The 13864-nt window shown below is 43.8% G+C and overlaps 1 protein-coding gene across 9 annotated transcripts in view; it reads left to right on the top strand.

Annotated features, from left to right (window-relative positions):
* Nucleotides 1–2237: 2237 nt before the first annotated feature.
* slit2 (slit homolog 2 (Drosophila)) overlaps nt 2238–13864 on the top strand; it is a 63303-nt gene continuing 51676 nt past the window's right edge. For 2 of the 9 annotated variants that reach the window (XM_037261355.1, XM_037261344.1), the window contains exons 1-5: nt 2238–2383; nt 3103–3911; nt 4465–4536; nt 5483–5554; nt 11113–11184. In XM_037261355.1, the coding sequence (XP_037117250.1) occupies nt 3745–3911; nt 4465–4536; nt 5483–5554; nt 11113–11184 (383 nt within the window). In that variant the 5' untranslated portion in view covers nt 2238–2383; nt 3103–3744. The remainder of the gene's footprint in view (nt 2384–3102; nt 3912–4464; nt 4537–5482; nt 5555–11112; nt 11185–13864) is intronic. The other 7 variants (XM_037261396.1, XM_037261373.1, XM_037261382.1 and 4 more) reach the window with 6 other exon arrangements.

Below are 13864 nucleotides of genomic sequence, written 5' to 3'. Positions count from 1 at the left end.
CTATTGTTGAAGTGGAGTATGTCAGCATGCTTGTTTAAATGCGTTCTTTTAATCTACACATTAGATTCATCTGAAATAGTGTTTCTCTTCATTGGCTGGGATATCGTTGCGATTGAAATTTCATCATCTCGTTGAAAATCACATTTAATGCATTCCTCACCCAATTGTGATCTATGATTTTTTTTTTTTTTAAGAAATGAAAAGTACAAATCTCTCTTGTACTTTGTCTTGATGTCTTTCATGTGACGTGCAGTGATGAACTATTTTCCAAACACAGACTTAACTGACACGTGAAACCCGACACGCCATCCTCCAGCGACAAGAAAACGTTTCCGACATACCAGTCCCTTCATGCGGATCCCATTCACCCTCTCAGCATCTCCGCAGGCTGCTTGGGACTGTGTGTGTCTTAGTACATGTGTGTATGACCATATTCAGTTCCATCGCAAGAAAGCTAGTTGGTCTTTCACACACACACACACGAATCAGTCCAGTTTCAGCACTCCTACCGGATGCTTCTAAAATTGACAGTATGGAAGGGAAGGAATGTGAGACACAAGAAGTTTTTGTTTTTATTGTTTGTGTGTTTTGGCATCGCTCTGTCTGCATATTTCCGAGTCTGTCTGTGTGTCTGTGTGTGTGTCTCTTAATACAGCTGTGTAACCAACCTTTGTGTTGACAATGGCAGTCCAAACGCAAACAGCATTGGTTTTTAATGATGCGATAATCAGTCCAAAAAACACGCACGCACGCACATACATGCAAATGTGGTTAATTAATACACACTATGTCGTGTGACTGTGTGTGAGTGTTTCTATGTTTGTGTGGAAGGGTGAGCTTTGAGCTGCATGTGTCTCAGTAGCAGCTGTTTTGAGGCCAGGTGGTTGACCTACACACACACACACACACACACACACATACACACACACACACACTGACCCGCACACCAACTTTATTGCATGGCCATAAAACAAACACAAACAGCTTCTAAATCAACAGACTTGATTGAGGAGCATCAACATTGTATTGGACAGACAGAATCTCATTAGCAGCCATTCAGTACTTCCGACCTGCCAAATTCCACATCAGTGCACATTTAATACTGGAACTTGCTTTTCTCCTTTGACCTGATAATGGCAGCGGTGGAGGTTCGACTACAAACCAATGCACACAGAAAAATTCAACCTTAAATGGATTTGTGTAAAGGAAAATATTAGCTGAAGAACATTACAAATTGGAAGCATTTTTTGCAAAAGGTATCAGTATTGGTGAATACTCAAAAATTGAGGAGTCATACTGGTATCGGTCTGAAAAAAAGTGGTCTCAATATTTTTGCATTTGTGATTAAAATAAAATTGTTGACCAGTGGAAGTATTCCGTACACAGGAGGAGGCGGGATGATCTTGGTTGACCAATTCCAGACCAGCTGTTATCGCACTGATTAGCTCTCCAGTGCCTCGGAGCATCCCTCGAAGCAATTCCCGCCACACCGGCAGCTGCTAGAGGTCAGTGGATCACAAAGGCCGTTATGATATGTACATCCTGCGGGATCAAATCAGCCTCAATTTTATGTGCCAAGTAGTTTCATTGCTAAACGATCATTGAGTCTCATGTCGCACCGACAGACATTGTGAGACTCGTCGTGAAAGAAAAAAGTTTTTATTGTATCTGCACAATTCAGATTGTGTGTAATTGTTGTTAACTTGTGTTTCAGGTGTTATTTGAGGCAACATTATGTGTGTAAGTGTCGAAGGTTAGGACAGGTCATGTCAGGTATGTCCAAACAAGTCCCGTCCCCTGAAGCACCAACATGTCATTCTCTTTCTTCTTTTGGTCTTCCCTCACTTCCTGTATGAATTATTGCCATGGGTGACCCTCCAGTCACACCTTCTCCATAGCTGTCAAAGTTAAACACCTTTAAGTGGGCTTGTCACCTTGGACGCACAACTCTTAAGAGAGTACAATTGAGCATTTAGATTGGAATTCAAACAAATGCGTCAATGTCAGAAATGCAGCGAGTGTCCGGACGAAGCCGTCTGGCTCTCTCCTTCCTCTCCCAATTTTGTCACGCACATAAATGGTTCACCATGTTTTAATTGAGGCACTACTGCTGGAAATAGACCGAGCATGAATGCACCTCTTCTTGCTCTAGTAATGTAATGTTAAAAGCCAAGTGTAAATCCTCACACGTTCCCATTAATGCGTCTCCCAAACTAGACACCGATGCCCTGAGCATGCTAAAAAAGCAACATGGCCTCTCGGTGTCTTAGATACTGCACGTGATTATTTGGCTACTTGGAAGTCCTGCAACTGAACTCCAATGTGGGACGACGGGTGTCCCCCATTTTATCACCTTGGAGGAGACGCCTAAATAAAGCATCAGGTTCTTTGTATGTGTTGTCTTCCTCTAAATGTGACTTGCTTTCTGAGTGTGTCGCTATGATTTCCTCCATATGAGTCTTGTTTTTTCCCCCCGGGTAAATTCTTGAGGGATAGAAAGGATGGAACGTGATCACTAGCATCAATACCGTGGCGGATATGGAGATGCAAAATATTCCCCAGCCCTGATTAATATTGTCAGCTCCGAGAATGATTCATAGCCAACGCATTGTGTTCTGTGCAAATAATACACCACCAACTTTTCACATCAAAAATTCTCTGTAAAATTAAAAACGCCTACAGGCAAGGTTCATTTTTAAAGTTAATATTATTAGCTAGTTTAGGCAAGGCAAGGCAGCTTTTTTTATACAGCATATTTAATACAAAAGGTAATGCAATGTGCTTCGCATAGTTACAAAAGGATCCAAGATATCTAAAACGAATATAGAAAATTCAACAGTAAAGCCTGGGTTAATGAAAGTGGACAATATTCTTTGCAGAGGTTTGATAAATGTTGTGTCAAGTTATCAAAAACTATATATTTGCCTTTTTAATTTAGTACATTTACCAATCTTTCTCTTTTTCCACTTACTAAACGTATTTTAGATCTGCAGCGTCTCTCTCTTTCTCTCTCTCCTCTCTCTCTTTCTCGCTCCCCTCTCTCTCCTCTCCCCCTCTCTCTCTCTCTCTCTCTCTCTCTCTCTCTCTCTCTCCCTCCTCCAGCGTCTCTCAACCAGACATTGTGGACTGCAGCGCTTTGACGCACCAGGCTTCCTCAGTTGGATTGTCTTGTTGCGCTCAGCTCTCTGGCGAACTTGAGTCCTCCTTCACGTTACCGATACCACTACCGGTACCTGTGACCGACTGCCAAGCATTCAGAACCAGTACGTCCACATCACCTTTTCTAAGTCGTTTTTTTTTTTTTTTCCTGTTGTTTTTCGCTGGACGGTGGTTTGAATTAATTATCACAAGAAAGCTTTACCTGGAGTATGTGCGTGTAAGGGAGTGCATGTGCGTGTGCAGGGGTGCACTTAAAGTGTGTAAGTGCGTGAGGCTTCTGTGGATCAGGACAAGGAGGATCGAGGTACCAGGGGGTTCGGCCGCTGCATGCCGCGGACATGTGGAAGTTTGTCCCGCTGTAGCGCAGCCAGAGTCGCTCAACCGCCTCTCAGAGCTCCCTTCTGGGAGACCCCACTCCCGGTTTTTAAATCATCGCACCCCCCATTCAGGAGACCCCAATGTAAATTTAGGACGTGAAATTTTAGAGACGACGAGGAGGACGGCATCCCGCTGAGTTTGCTGAACACTTTCCAGGATCTTTTTCATTCTCTTGCTATTTTGCGCCTCACTTTTGCACTTGCCGCAATGCCGGGAGCCCTGCTGGTGGCCGTCCTGGCCGTCGCTCTGTCCGGCTGGGGCGCAGCCGGACAACCGTGCCCGACTCAGTGCTCCTGCACCGGGACCACAGTGGACTGTCACGGCCAAGGGCTCCGCAGCGTGCCCAGGAATATACCCCGTAACACTGAACGGCTGTAAGTGCATACTTTGACTGCAGTTTAAATGCATGTATTTCCTCGGAAAAATATAAAACTATGAATTATTTGACGATAGATGTCTTAATTAATCAACTGACTTTATCTTAACAAAAAAAAAATCACCATTCAATATTTCAATAAGCAGTAAGGGGAATTTCATTGTATGACAAATCATCTTGTACATAATTTCTATTGACGTGTTAAAACGCCCACCAAAATATGCTTTCACCGTGGGGACCGGCGAAGGGCCATGCATGCGTGATGTGGTCTTGTTTGGTGGTTTTGCACTGTTGCATTAGCGCTGCACCCGAGACCACATCGGTTTTGTCTGCAGACCAGTCAGTTAATCAAAAACGGATTTGGGAGCCAAGTGGGCTTCGAGTTTAACAGGCTGTATTCTATTAGAAAAAGATCAAATTAAAACTGGCCCTGCCTGCAATGCAGCGGCAACAGCCTATGCTTAAATTACATTGATATGCGGGTCACTGTGCAAGTTTTATAGAAAATAAATATTCGACAGGCTGCATTATTTTTACTGTTTCTTTTTCAGGGACCTGTACGCTAACAACCTGACTAAAATCACCAAGGGCGATTTTGCTGGACTGAGGAATCTGCGCGTGCTGTAAGTGGCTTTTTTGTTTTTCTTGAGTTTTTCTCCTATAACTGTCCTTTTGCACTTGCACTCTTTTTTTTTTTCTCGTCCACTTACCCGACGCGCAATGCGCCAGACTCCGAGAGGGGGTCTGGTCGCTTTAAGTGAGTCATGCGTGTGCATTTTAACATATAGGCACCTGTTAATCTGCCAGTGTAGTGAGGGGGGGGGGGGGGGGTAGTATTTTCAACGGTAGGGCCTCGGGGGCCCATGCGCTGCAATGATTAACGCCCCAGCGAGGAAGTGATGGAGGTTGAGCAGAAAGGAAGGTTGTCATTACGCGCAACCACGAATGAAGGGAGGACTGAGGGGAGGGTGAAAGTGGGGATCGAGTCAAGTAAGAACATGTGCGCGTGTTTGCGCGTGTGTGACTCACTATTCAAAAGTGAATCGCAGCGGAGACACATTGTTAGAATTCCTCGGGAGATTATGTCCTTGTTGAGGACATAGTGTGTGCGCTTGCTTCCGGTCATCGGCTTGCACGGGTGTGCACCTTGTGTTTGTCATGTGATTGCATCAAAATGTGTGCTTGTGCAAGCGGGCTTGGTCAGCATTCTGGAGTAAGTGAATGAGTAGTCAGAGCTAGAAGGTTAGACACGGACTAAATTGGATGATAGATGAGTCTGCGTTGAGTTTTAAAGTAAATTCCAGGCGGCGATCGACCGCCTGCTGATTGTCTTTTCTCCCTGATGCTGTTTCAACAATCTATCACCTTTCATCTCCATCAATCTCTTTCTTTTTCCACACCCACAGCAACCACTTTCATCTCAGAAACCAATCTCTTGTGACTTCTTGTCAAACTCCTTTTTTTTTTCTGACTCCATTAAGACACACTCGCCACACTCATTTCGACTTCCGATAGTTTTGGGGTGTCTCGACTACACACTATCTTACTCTTTTATGCTTCTCCCTACAGGCAGCTTATGGAGAACAAAATCACCACAATCGAGCGAGGAGCATTCCAGGACCTGAAGGAGCTGGAGAGACTGTGAGTGACATTTTTGTGTGTGTCTCAAAATAATAAACAGGTGCAACTCAGGCAGTGGCCATTGAGCCACTTTTTTTTTTTTTCATAGCCTGCAAATTATGTGTGTAGATTTAAAATCTGGACCAAAATCGCAAACTGTCTTCGCTTTTAATAACATCATGCAATAGGAAGTATTTTTTTCACTATATTTTTTCATGCACTAATGACACATACACATGACTTTACCTGGGACATGCTCCAAATCAGAAAGGCCAATCTGGGGATGAAGATATTGAGCTGCAAGTAAGCGGCAGTGAAAGGTTGTTGCGGTGCGATGGTGTATTCGCTGGTATTTAGCATCCAACCCTCCGGCAGTTATGGCATAATTAAGCCTCGGTTGTCTGAAAGCGGCCACAGCGAGTCTGGCATAGAGACAACAGCAAGAGGGAAGGGGGGGTGCGGACCCCTGACTGGTGAAACGTCCATTGTGTGGACTGTCAACCTTGCTTGATGTTTGAGCAACTTGTATATCTAAATGTGTGTGCGTGTGTTGTCTGACCAACAAGCAACGACACACTGGAATGCAGTCGACGGAGTCAGACGGGGTCTGGAGTCAAGCTTTTAAGACGTGTTGCAAAATGCAGCGCATGCATCGACAAAGCCGCAGACCAGCATCAGGGCACATCCTTGAATCAATTTAGAAGTCAATCACGAGTTGAGCTAATCCCCTTAGCTCCCCCCGAATCTCAAAGTCCCTGTAACGTCAATTTGGAGATTTGTTTCTGAATACATTAGAAATGATTGAAGGTACGTACATGTGCAAGGACTAAGATATAGTCGAAGACCTGTTTGGGTTACATGACCGGGCCCCAATGCACAAAGCCATGAAGGAATTTTGGTATGTGTCCCAGTACCCCATCAAACACAGAACAGCGATTGTGAGCCAGACCCTCTTTCACGTCAAACATCAGTGAACAAAATTTTCTTGATAGTCTGTCCGGAAGAGTGGAGGCTGTAATAGGATAAAAATTCAATTTCCCTCTACGCAAACAGTGCACAGGCTGACTCAAAAATTTCCCGTCAGCTTCATGTTGTGGCTGTTGTGTTGCTCCCAGAATTGCAGAAATTGAGTTTACATATAGTTAAGTTAGACTGACCTGTTTTATGTACTGGAGTCTAATCTAAGTAGGATTTTGTGGGCTATCCCATTTTGTTTCCTGGCATGCAAAGAGAACAAGTGAATAAAAAACGTCCAGGGTCAGACTGACCTGCTACACGACTTGTACGCTTAAAACAGACAAGTGAACAAAGAGCGTAGTAATTTTGTGTTGTCTAACAGGATACGCTTGTTTCTTTGTTCGTTTCGTCTCCGAAGGCAACAAACAGCTTTGACGGCGGCTAACTTTCTGACACTACATGGTTCTTTCTTTTGCTCCGCGTAAGGGTCTTCAACTGTAATTCACCATCTTTGGCGTTGCATGTTCACAAACACAATGATGGAGCCAGTCATCAATGCCCCCCCGCAGCTGCCGGACAATGGCCCATCTCCCAAGTCTGGAGTCTGGGGGCCGATTTCAAAGGCCTCCATCCTCCAGGAGGCAACAGGGAGCCTGCTGGGCACCACTGCCCATAGGAGAGGCTCCTAAGCTGGGGTGATGAATCCACAGTGACTACCCCCCACCAGGCTGGAAAACGCTCCCCCTCCTTTTTTTTTTTTTCTTAGTGACAGGCCCTGCAGGGCTTAGCCCGGGTGGGGTCAGGTGTGGGCCAGTAGCTGGAGGGTGTGGAGGTGGGGTGTAAGGAGGTGTGCAGGAGATAGGCATGTCACAACATACACGTGCACATACACTAACACCCTCGCAGGTTTGGATACACTCATGCATGTGCATTTTCTTTCGCAAGGCTACACTGTCACTATCGGTTGGATTCTTCTCCCTACAAAAAACACACACACACACACACACACACACAGATACATTTTCACACACTTTCTTCTCCCCCTTTCTTGTGATATTTTTCAATACCTGCCCGTCTCTCTCGCTCTCTATTTCCATTGTCCCGCACATATCGGAATGTCACACATTCTTCCCTGCGGGTAGAAAAGGAAGGCGACGACTTGATCCTCTTATCATCATCTAACATTTGAATAATATACGGTGGCTGTCCAACACCTGTGAAGAGTCACACCCTAAGGAAGAGACTCTGATTATGGGATTTCGGAACACATTAGAGATGAATGAGAAGATAACTAGCCAGTAATTGAGTGATCACATGTCAAATATCAAACTGACAGTGGTGAGTACAGTAATTGCCCGAGTATTATTACAAGTCTTGAAATGCGTCTATCAAGAAAGATTACACAAGAGATTGAATGTAAGTGATTGTGTTGTCATGCTTTGACACAGTAAATAGCACAGAATCAGTTGTCTGTCGTGGATACCAAAAATAATTTGAAATAATGTACTGTACTTAAATCATTCGCTGGGGCTTTGAGTGATAGCGTTGTTGCGGTTGATGGCATGTGTGTGTGCATGTGTGTGTGCACGCTTCGTTTTCGTTTATTGGGCAGCAGAGCCTGAAATTACTTGCGTGGCGTGCTCCTTTGTAAAAAGGCATTGGAGATAGATTTCCCTTTTGGGCGCACTGCAGCAGCCAATTTTTTTTTGTTTGCTAAACACTTGTTTGCTCATATCACACCTAATGAATTTGAATGATGCTTGCTGGTCAAAGCCTGGATGAAGAGACTGAATGCAAAGATGCTATCTGTCATTCTCTTTGAGATCAGATAAGATTGGTTGAATCTTGAGTGCAATGAAGTCTCTTTTGACTCACACGCCTGTGTTGGAGGGAAACATGGGCCACAATATTAGGTACACAACACAGACTAATTGGCTCCAGTACAAAAGCTGAAATTGATCAAATTCAATAATGCTCAGTTAAATCATTTTACAAGAAAAAAATAGTTGTGGTGTGTGACAATGTGTAATTTTATGAGAACATCGTAATTTTTTTATTATTACATCACATTTGTTTTCAGAACAAATATATTTTTTAGCCCATCCAGTTCTTATTTGGCTCCTGCCATGGGATTTCCAAAAAATTATGAGTTTGAGCTTTATTTAACTGCACTCTTGTAATAACTTGTTTTCCCATGAGGTTCTTTTTCTCGCAAGATTATAATCCCTGTTGTTTTCCTTTTCGTCGCCCAGATTCTCAGTACTTGTACAGGTGTGCCAGAAATTGTAGCCACTGAGTGCTTGTGCATGCTGACATTCAGAGAAAAGTTTCGTAAAGGCCTTTGGGCAATCACTAGCTTGTGTGCATTTGTGGTAGATGGTATTTGTTGGTACAAATTTTAATGTGTTAACAACACTGCTGGTTTTGGCGTTGTAATAATTGCTTTCCAGGGTGATTTGTTTGTTTTCCTTGTCGGCCACAGACTGCAACTCACTTCATATGAGCGAGGCTGTGAAGTGTGAAAACTGACTAAGTGTGTGTTTAATATGTTTTTGAATGCTCGGCCACACAAAATGCCGCAATGTGTACGTGGGAGCTTGTGGGTATTTACTGTGTAGTTTGTGTCGCTCGAGCATCTGTTTATGAGTGCGGGGATTATCACCAAGCTGCAGCGAGACATTCACTAGTTGCGGGAGACTCTCACACCTCCGACTTGTGTCTTCAGCCTCTTTCAGACACACTTTGCCCAATGGCATATTTTTTGGAAATGAAATGTTATTGTGTTTTGATACCATATAGTGATGTTTTTCTTTCTGGCATTTCAGTTTATTTTGATGGGATGGACTGATTTGATATGCAAATGAATTATTTGTAATTTCTGACAGACTACAAACATATATAAGTGTACCTCGTGTTTTCCCTCGTGAGTTCTTGTGATTATTAGTGTGTATCGGTGCAACAGATTGGTTTGCATCTTCATTCTCTGACAGCATCATATCTATTTTAAGAGGATGAGCTCATAGCACTTCTCCTCCACACCTTCATCCGAAGTAGCCTCAAAAGCGTCCTCGGGGGAAGTCTAGCCCACCGAACGGGCACTCCCGGGATAGGCAAGACCTGCCGGGATTGTTGGGGCCTCTCTACAGGACGTAGGGCTCTTAGCCTCTTAGCCTCCAGAGCAGCTGTTAAGGGAAAAGGGGTGAATAATTTAGAAACATACTTCTGTTAAATATTTATAATAGGGCTCTGGTAGAACTGCAAATGTGAACCTGTGTGAAGATGTTTGTCAGTATGGATGCGTCCAGAGGGGAGGATTAAGAGTCCTCTTCCAAATTAACATGGGGAAATTGACGGCCCAGGTACCTCAAAGTACGGCCCACCTTGAGTTTTGGGGTCACGTTTTTATGTGGACCCCCAATTTCTTTTCCTTTATTTAACGCTCATCCGGTCACGGCTGGCATCTGTTGCTCGGCCTCGTCAATGTGTGTGTGCGTGCGTATGTGTCGAGGTTAAACAGTTTCAGCAGCCTTTCACTCACTGTGTCACTCAGTTGCCTCACTCTCTCCCCTGACTCACATCAAGGCACATCCGCCTGCAGACATCAGCACACAAACCTCTTCACTCCACTCAAGCAGGGTTAAATGATCGCACCCGCATTATTAAACTCACCCGAGTTCTCTCAACGCTTCTATTTGTACGTGTGTACGTGTGTATGTGCGTGCGTGATGACGGGCTGTTGTGAGTTCTTCCCCTGTGAGGGCCTTGTTTACTCAGTGGGGTCCCTTTCACACATTCAGTAGCCCGGCCAGACCGCCTGTTTGTTTTTCCCACATCGTCTTCTCTTCTCTCCCTTTGTGGTAAAAAGAAAATCTCCCCCCTTGCCTACATTGGAACTCTTGTCTTTCTCCCCATGCCTCGCCTGCCTTCCACCTTCTCCACTTTACTATTTGCTTGGCAGCCATGTTACCATCAAGAGTAACCTGGAGTCTGTTCTTTTGTCGACTGTCACCAAATAGCATTAGGTGCACCCGTGCAATCTAACGGAACCCAAAGCACGAGCTGCGTCAATATGGCACACACACACACACACACACATTTTGTTTGGCTGTTTGCACTGTATGTTTGCAGGCCACTTTGTTTTTGGATGCTCACACAAGATTACTGGGCAGCACCATTTTTGATTGCGGCATGAGGGGGGGAATGATTCATCTGTTTGTTACGCAGGCTCCATCCTGGTTCATGGAGTTGAACAAAATGTGAGGAAGAGGTTTATTTTGGGGCGGTGGTTGGCCTTTGGGGTGTGGCGCATGTCCATTGACAAAATGAGAAATGAAGTTGTCTTATTTTCGGTATCCAGATTTTTATGCTAAACGGTCGTGTGGTTTTATAAGCTGCAATGATGCAGCTTTGGTTGACACCATAAGAATGCTAATTATTTGACAGTTTATGGCTGTCTTCTCAGTGCAAGCTAATGAAAGCTAGTGAGTGTATCGATCCATGAAAACCTAACCTCGTCCCTCTATAAACTATAAACATTAAACTGTAAACAGCTAATTTATAACCTCCTCGGTTTGAAAAAACAAAAAAAAGTGGTTTCCTTATACGTTTTTCGTCTTTTTCAGGCGCCTGAATCGGAATAATCTGGCTGTTTTCCCTGAGCTGCTCTTCCTGGGCACAACGAAGCTTCACAGACTGTAAGTCCTGATTTCCGTTGTCCCTTATGACTGATCACGAAACTGCTAAGCATTGTTGTATCAAAGGCATGACATCACTCGGATGACAAATGGCTTGGTGACATTATGTTGATGTCATTTTGGGCAGAATATGCCCAAGAGAATTCCACCCTTTTCACAAATAGGTTTCATTAAAAATCCATATCTGTTCCACAGGTCACAATCTAGATAAATGTACTCCATAGTGTCACTGATTGGACTCGAATTGTTTGTGCAACTCTTTCCAGGGCTCACGATATATTTCTTTTGGGCCAATTCTAACACAAATCTGTCTGCATTTTATTACTCAACGAATGTCTAGGGATGGCTATTGAGGCCACTTTAACCTTTTACAAATAAATTCTCATCAGTGTAGGTTGCTGCAGATGTGTTGAAATGATCTCCAAACAATCCATTGATGAACTCGATGGACTACATCTTGTAAGCATTCCAATAATCAAGCAGTAGTTGGGTTGAACTGGTTAAACTAGTAGTTGGATGGAACAATTTGTGAACCTTGACCTCAACCCCATCAAACATGTTTGTGATGAACCGAGACAAATACTGTAAACCACCAGGCCAAATCTCAGTGATCCCACAAACATTGTTCTAGATGATTGGACAAACATTTCCACTGACGCGCATCGACACGCGCGCACACACACAGAAGAGTGGACGTGATAATAGTGCCAATGAGGAAACCAAAACCATATTCCATTAATTGTCACTATACACAAAAAAAATGTATAGGAGAAGTATAGTTGTTTAAGCCACTGTAAAATGCTGTAATATCTGAAGATTTTTATTTATTGTATATAAAATTGTAAAATGTTGGTAAATCCCGGCAAAAATCATGGAAGTCGATGCCCCCGGGCCTGAGTTTGGTACCTTTTACTTTTGACCCATCAATGACTCCTTGTTTTCTTTTACACTCTAAGTTCCAATGGCTATCGTCCCATTACTTTTTGTCCATGTGTTGCATCTTGCATGGAAACAAACAACTGGAAAACCTGAAATGCCATTTTGGTCATGTGCTTGTGGAAGCTAGCCAACAATGATGTGGTGGAACATGGATGAATGAGAAGGAGTCGTGTGATTTTCAATGACTCTCTATTGAGGCCAGTTCAGTAGCTAATGGAGATTAGCACCCCGACAGCTGCTGTTCACCGTGTGCATGCATGCCCGAGTGTGTGTGTGCGTGTGTGTTCCTGATGAATCAGGTTTCCCCTCTAAAGTTACATTTGGCCTTTCATGGGTAGTAAATAGTTTTAGTCACAGAAAATCAACAGTTGCATTCAAAGACGTGCGCCGCCAATTGCTCCGCCACCTCTGTCGCAGTGCTGAGCGTAAAACGATCTGTACATCTCAGACTGTGGGAACTAGTAACTACTCGTCGTGGTTGTTTGTGGTTTCGGGGAATAATTATGGTGTGGTATATACTGTATATATCGATTTATATATAAATGCAGCTGAATATATTTATCTAAAACAATATTGACACGCTCAGATGATTCACATTGTGTGAAAGTTGTTTATGTTCTGCGGCCGCTCCGGCGGTCCGCTGGCTCGACCTGTCATGTCTGAGGTTGTGTGTCTGTCCGTGCACGCTTGTGTAAGTGTGTGTGTGTTGCTCAAGGCCAAGACTTGGCATTTTGCTTAGCGTGTGGGGCAAAAGTAAAAATACATCCCAGTTCGACTTCTCCCCATTCAGCTGTCACAGACCACCGGCCTCTCAGTGCGCGAACGCACGTTTGTGTAGCGGCGGCCGTGTGCGTCTCAACCCCCGTAAACAAGTCTGCCTTAACATTATTCGTCGGGTGGTGGAATCTGCTATGACAAGTGCGTTCGGATAACAATGATCATAAAAATACACGGAAAGAGACAACAAGTGTGCTAGTCCACAATGAACTTTTTTTTTTACCGGCGCCTCAGCGGCCACAAAGCTGCAAGCGCATTTGTCACAAGTATGGAAGTCATTTAGTGTGCAAAGCCAATATTAATTCTTTTGTGTGTGCTTTGACCCCATGCAGTGCTTTATTCTATTTTTAGAAAACATAACATGAAACCCTTGAGAATCTCTACGTGGAAGTGGAACCGTGTTAAGTTTTCTATTGAGGTCAGATGGTATGTGCAAAGTCTTCACTTCTTCCAACAGTGCTGCTATATATACGGACACTTACTCAACCTACTATTATGAACATTCTTGTTTTCACTCTTAGACTTTAAAACCTTGCGTGTGTTATGCTTTTAATCTTTGCTTAGTGCACCAGTTGAAGGACTCAAGTCCCCAATTTTCCTGTAAATTATATACTCATTCTTTTTTTTCCCTCTCTACATCTGCGTAAATGATGACGTTATTAAGTTAAACTCAATCTGTTGAGGAACTTTGCGGCATACTTTTAAGAGCTACATTTATCACATTAGTTTACTTAATCGAATACGAGCGCAATCCAGCTGTTTGTACACAAGCAATTAAAAAGTCAGCTTTCCATAATAGCTCCCTTTTTAAAACGCCGACGTCCTCAACACACACATTGACTGCATGAGGTTACACGCATCTGGAGACGCCATGTGGCAGGCAGCACCCCAGCAACCATGTCTCTCTGTATTTGCCACGGCACAGACGCACACACACACACATATTCTGTCCCCGCATTCTATT

This window comes from Syngnathus acus, chromosome 1 (assembly GCF_901709675.1).
Source record: "Syngnathus acus chromosome 1, fSynAcu1.2, whole genome shotgun sequence".
Classification (NCBI taxonomy): Eukaryota; Metazoa; Chordata; class Actinopteri; order Syngnathiformes; family Syngnathidae; genus Syngnathus; species Syngnathus acus.
Note: the sequence above shows the minus strand (reverse complement) of the source record. Positions and strands in the feature narration are given on the sequence as shown.